Source organism: Capsella rubella, unplaced genomic scaffold (genome assembly GCF_000375325.1).
Source record: "Capsella rubella cultivar Monte Gargano unplaced genomic scaffold, Caprub1_0 scaffold_8, whole genome shotgun sequence".
NCBI lineage: Eukaryota > Viridiplantae > Streptophyta > Magnoliopsida > Brassicales > Brassicaceae > Capsella > Capsella rubella.
This window is the reverse complement of record NW_006238916.1, coordinates 4,683,934-4,690,459: the sequence shown is the minus strand read 5'-3', so window position 1 is coordinate 4,690,459 and position 6,526 is coordinate 4,683,934. Positions and strand designations below refer to the sequence as shown.

Here is a 6,526-nt window from a genome sequence, read left to right as displayed (position 1 = left end):
ATTTTTGGTGTTTTTATAGAAGATCTGCATCGATTGAAAATTTGAGGCCCTCCACTGTAGAGCTAATCAAGAAGATGCTTGATGATCATAATCCATACGTTCAGGCTTTTAGGTCGGCAAGAGAGAGGTTCAATATGGATCACGGTGTGGAAGTTTTAAAATTATGTTTGCCTTCGGATAGAGCTTCTGATGCGAGGACTCATAATCTACCTACTTGCAATAAGGTTGCTGCTTTGATTCCTGGTGATTTAAATTGCGGTGAGAATAAGCGTGACATTATTATAGAAGGCCGTTCAGGAAATTTACAAAGAATAAGCGAGCTGCATCTGGCATATTTACCTTTACAATATAAAGAGGACGGCTATCGGTTAGGGATTGACATAGGTTTTGTAGATACTGCTGGACGGAAAAGGAAAACCGTGAGCATGAGGGAATTTTATGCTTATTGAAGTTTGGAGAGATATGGAGAAGCGTCTACGGGTTATGTCCGGAAAATTATTCCATCAGTTCTTAGTGGATGCCTTCACGACTATAGAATCGAACATATTGAATTATATTTGGATGAATTATATATATATATAGTTACGTTGCCGTTTTTATTTTTACGCAGCTATGTATACAATAGAATTTCAAAAAAGGGGACTGCCTCATGCTCCCATGGTCTTATTTCTGCATCCGGATTGTAAAATGCGCACAACGGACGACATAGATAAATTCATAAGTAATGAAATACAAAATAAGTGGATAAATATTTATATGAAATTGTTTCTGATGTTATGATTTATGGGACTTGTGGACGTCAATACAATGATAGTCCTTGCATGAAGGATGGTAAGTGCACAAAATTCTTTCCAAAGCCTTACGTAGATAATACTGTGATAGATGATGCTGGTTATCCAGTATATAGGCGAAGAGATGATGGAAGATTGGTACATAAGAGAGGTTTCGACTTGGACAACAGATATGTTATTCTGTTATAGACTAGAGAGAATAGAGAGGGAACTGGGATGCTTTATTCATTAGCTTAGAGCCATATATATATAGGTTCATACAAGGAGGTTACAAGTAAACCCTAATACAACTAGGAATAAGTTACACCTCCACAACATTGGGCCGGACCGGGCTTGACATGGGCCGGGCCTTACTGTGCTTGTTATGACAATCCACTATGATTTATAACACTCCCCCTTGGATGTCAGAACCGTCGTGAGCTAGTAATACGCTTGGGGATGTTGCCTCATTAAAACATTACCAGGAAAACCCATTGGGATAAAACCGTGGTGAAGGAAAAAGAGTACAACACATATTACTCCCCCTCATTTGAAGCTCATTGAAGCTCTTTCAACCGGCGCATTCCAATTTGCTTTATAAGCTTCTTTAACGTTGAGGTTGGAAGCGACTTGGTGAATAGATCCGCCGAGTTGTCACATGATTGAACTTGTTCGACTTGAACCTCTCCGGCTTTCTGTAATTCATGAGAGAAGAAGAACTTCAGAAAGATGTGCTTCGTCCTATCTCCTATTATGTATCCATCTTTGAGCTGAGCTATGCAGGCAGCATTGTCCTCATACATTATTGTTGGTGCTGCCTTCCCTACGGTCATCCCATAATCGATCATAATATGTTGAGTCATGGACCTCAACCAAACACATTCACGGCTTGCCTCATGCATCGCCAAGATTTCAGAATGGTTGGACGATGTTGCTGTGATCGTTTGCTTTTGAGATCGCCAGTGCCTTTGGGTTGGACAAGAGCTAAATCTAGACAATAGATTCACGACAAAACATATATCCGGCCTAGTGTGGCTCACCAGATACATCAGAGCTCCGATGGCACTTAGATATGGCACTTCGGGACCGAGGACATCCTCGTCCTCTTTCTTAGGACCGAATGGATCTGTATCAAAGTCAAGTGACCTCACAACCATGGGGCTAGTCAATGGGTGAGATCGGTCCATATTAAACCGCTTGAGTACCATTTCTGTATATGCCATTTGATGCACAAGGATTCAATTATTGATGTAGTCAAGCTGTAACCCCAAACAGAATTTTGTTTTCCAAGATCTTTCATCTCGAATTCATTTTTCAAATATTCCACTGTTTGGGTTATTTCACCAGAGGTACCCAGGATATTCAGGTCGTCGACATAGACCGCGATGATCACGGACCCCTTATCAAATTTCCTTATAAAAATACAAGGACTTATGGGGTCGTTCTTATAGCCCTTTTTGATCAAATACTCGCTTAGTCTATTGTACCACATGCGACCTGATTGTTTTAATCCATACAGGGATTTATCCAATCTTATGCAAAAACGTTCTCGAGAACTTTGCTTATCTTTGAGCTCAATGCCCTCTGGGACCATATAAGTATGCGGTTACAACATCCATTAACCGCAAGTCTAAATCATGTCTTATGGCCAGATTTATTAGGAATCGAAAGGTAGTAGCATCCACCACAGGGGAGTACGTTTCCTCATAATCGATTCCCGGCCTTTGTGAGAATCCTTGTGCAACAAGCCGTGCTTTATATCTCACGATTTCACCGTGTTCATTTCTTTTCCTCACAAAGACCCATTTATGTCCAACTGGCTTTATATTTAGAGGTGTTTTTATGATTGGACCAAACACATTCCTCTTCTTTAATGATTTTAAATCCACGTCAATGGCCTCTTTCCATTTGCCCCAATCCGGTTGTTGGGTGCATTCTATTATGGACGTGGGTTCTAGATCCTCGGATATTAATTTCATTTCAAGTGCTACCTTGTATGCAAATATGTCGTCGACGTCGACTTCTTTGCGGTTCCATTTTATCCGGACATAACATAATCGATTGCAATCTCATTATTATCATGAACATAATCGGTACCTTGAAGCTTGGCGTCCCAAGTCTCATTAGTAGGTAACTGAGGTTCGGTTATGTCACGGGTACCCACCACGGTAACCTCGGAATTATTCTTAGCACCTTTCTTTGTTTTCCGAGGATTTTTATCTTTGGAACCTACTGCTCTGCCTCGTTTCAAATAGGCTTTAGACTCTGTAGCCACTTGATTGTGTCCTTCTTGAACATCAATTCTTATAGGTGCATTCATAGCTGGTATATGTGATTGAGTCACTCTTTTCGGGTCAGCAAAGGAATCTGGCAATTGATTAGCTAGCTTTTGCATATGCAAAATCTTTTGGACCTCTAGGTCACATTGCATAGTCCGAGGATCTTGCCATGATAAGGATGTTTGATTCCATGAAATTTTCTTTACCAGCTTATGATTATTATGATCTCCCCCTAGTGGTGGGTAAGTGGATTCGTCAAAATGACAATCCGCGTACCTGGCCTTGAATACATCACCGGTAGTCGGCTCAAGGTACTTTATAATGGTGGGAGATTCATATCCAACATATATCCCCATCCTCCTCTGAGGACCCATCTTAGTTCTCTGTGGTGGAGCTATTAGTACGTATACGGCACAGCCGAATACCCTTAGATCAGATATGTCTGGCTCATGACCCGTTAATAATTGTTTCCGGGAATATGTATGTTCACTAGATGGCCTGATGCGAATTAATTCGGCTGCGTGTAAGACAACATGTCCCCAAGCTGAGATCGGGAGTTTTGATCTCATAAGCAACGGTCTGGCTATTAATTGTATACGTTTTATTAACGATTCTGCCAGACCGTTCTGTGTATGTACATGTGCCACAGAGTGCTCCACACTTACCCCCATGGACATACAATATGCATTAAAAGCTTGGGACGTAAATTCACCAGCATTATCAAGACGTATAGTCTTTAAAGGAAAGTCTGGAAAGTGTGCTCTTAGTCTTATGATTTGAGCTAATAACCTCGCAAACGCCAAGTTGCGGGTCGATAATAGACATTCATAGGGCTATCTTGTGGATGCATCTATTAGTACCATAAAGTATCGAAACGTCCCACAAGGTGGGTGTATCGGTCCACAAATGTCACCATGTATTCTTTCCAGAAAATTTATCGTTTCCTTAGTCACTTTAACTGGTGACGGCCTTATTATGAGTTTCCCTTGTGAACATGCCACACACGTGAGGCTTTTAGGGATAACTCTTTTCTCATTGAACGTGTGTCCATATGAGTTCATGATTATTTTTCGCATCATGCTCGACCCGGAGTGGCCAAGCCGGTCGTGCCATAGAGCAAATCTCTCGGTAAACCCTTTGTTTACCATGGCATTGGCTTCAATCATACTTGCCTTAGCATAGTAGATGCCAGTTGATATAGAGGATATAGTCTATAGGACTCTCTTATGGCCTTGGGCAATTTCATAAATCATAAGGAACTCTTTGTTTCCTTCGCCCTTGGTTTCAATATGAAAACCATTCATTCTAATATCTTTAAAAGATAATAGGCTCCTCTTGGAGCTGGGTGAATATAGCGCATTAGAAATCTCTACATGCGTACCCGTGGGCAATATTATGTGGGCTTGGCCGTAGCCTTCAATTAAATTGGCCATACCCGCTATGGTACTTATATTGGCGTTTTTAAGTGTTAGATCAATGAAGTATCTCTTATCTCTTGAAATCGTGTGGCTTGCCCCACAATCCACCACGAATGTATCCATGCCCTTTGGTATACTTCAAAAATAAGAATTTAAATCTTAACATTTTATAAAAATATTCTCATATTTTATTAAAACCAAAATAATAGAGATAGATCCATAGTAATTATTGAGAATACATCAAATTATTATAGAGAACTATAAAAGCTTAACAAAGCTTGATGTCAAAACACTTGGTTTATTCAAGGCAATCGGAAGTCTCCATGAGATCATCCTTGACATGATCGAAATCATCCTCTTTGTCATAATGCACCAAATGAGCTTACGGATTCTTCCCTTTGATACTCTCTTGATAGAGGTCAACAAAATACTTGGGAGTCCGACAATTCTTAGCCCAATGGTTCCCCATCCCACATCTATGACAAATAGTTTTTCCGGTCGGGTTTTGCGGTTTTGAAGATGTACCACGGCTACGGCCTTTTCCGCCGTGATACCCGCGGCCTCGACCTTGTCCATGACCGGAGGAGTGACTACGGTCACGTCCTTGCCATTTACCACGTCAAAGGCCGGATGTTTTATTATCTCTTTGGACGTGGTGAGCCTCTTTGGCTTCTTTCTTATCCGATGCAACATCATTGGCTTCAGGGAGTGGGGCTGTCCCGGGAGGTCTCATCTCGCTATTTCCCATTAGCAATTCATTGTTTTGCTCAGCGAACAACAAACATGAGATCAGACTTGCATATGTCTCAAAGCCCTTTTCACGATATTGTTGTCGCAACAATACGTTACTTGTGTGGAAGGTGGAGAAGGTTTTCTCAAGCATATCCTTCTCACTTATCTCTTCTCCACACAGTTTCAAGATAGAGACTATCTTAAACATGGCCGAGTTATATTCGTCCACGGATTTAAAATCCTGGATCCTGAGATTCCTCCAATCATACATGGCCTTTGGTAGTAACACCGTACGTTGGTGATCATAACGATTTTTGAGTTCGTTCCAAAGGTCCAAGGGATTCTCAATAGTCAAGTACTGATCTTTGAGACTCTCCACAAGGTGATGGCGAATAATGAGTATAGCCTTATACTTCTTTTTATCGGGCTCGTCATTGCCATCAACAATACATTCACCGAGCCCTTTTGATTTTAGGATGATCTTAGCATCCAACGCCCATTGAAAGTAATTATCTCCCGAGAGATTAAGGGCGGTAAAGTCCAAGTTGTTCAGTTTTGACATCTGAAAAGAAGGAAAAATGCTTATGATTAGGTTTGATTATAAACCTTTTATTACCGTTGCCCGTTCCAATCGCTCGGTAGAGAGGTAGTCCGCGCATTAGTTCGGACGAGTATAAACTCGCCGAGCCGCGTCCCCTTTTCTCCGAACAATCATCCCGGACAAGGTCTATGCACTGTCTTATGATTCTCATATCTTGTACCTCATGATCCCATATCTCATGGTTTTATAATCTCATCATGTCAAATGACATTCATATTCATCATGTATTCATACGATTTTAAACAAGCATCCTAGCATGCGATTTCTATAAGATCAAACACCCATCATGCAATTCAAGCATATAATTTCATGATCTTAATACTTTAGAATTTATCATGCAGTTCTAGGTGCTCAAGCATTGATCGATTTTATTTTAGAAAAATATTAGGGCGATCATGCATTCATATTTGATTTTCATGTTAATCATATATTAGGATTTCATAAATTCATATTAATATAAACAAGCAACAATCCATATGAGAAACAAGTTTATAATCGATTTTAGGGTTACATGATCTATCTCCACCTGCACTTCGAGACATCAATTGGACAGCCGAGATTCGGAGGCTGAGAACCTTTCTGAAAACAAAGTTCTTCTTATGAACAGCTCTTCGAGGAGCCCTACTGGTGGGAGAACTTTTAAAATATAGAGGAATTACGGCAGATGTTGTATATCCGCTCTGTGGAGAAGAGGAATCATCTTTCCATCTCTTCCTAATTTATAGT

At 40.5% G+C, this 6,526-nt stretch overlaps 1 protein-coding gene and 1 pseudogene across 1 annotated transcript in view; one reads left to right on the top strand and one right to left on the bottom strand.

Annotated features, from left to right (window-relative positions):
- LOC111828979 overlaps positions 1 to 449 on the top strand; it is a 1,956-nt gene extending 1,507 nt beyond the window's left edge. Inside the window, exon 6 of the mRNA XM_023777577.1 lies at positions 20 to 449. Coding sequence (XP_023633345.1) covers positions 20 to 449 — 430 coding nt within the window. The remainder of the gene's footprint in view (positions 1 to 19) is intronic.
- A 4,316-nt stretch (positions 450 to 4,765) lies between these two features.
- Positions 4,766 to 5,761, bottom strand: LOC111829092 (annotated as a pseudogene).
- Positions 5,762 to 6,526: the final 765 nt, after the last annotated feature.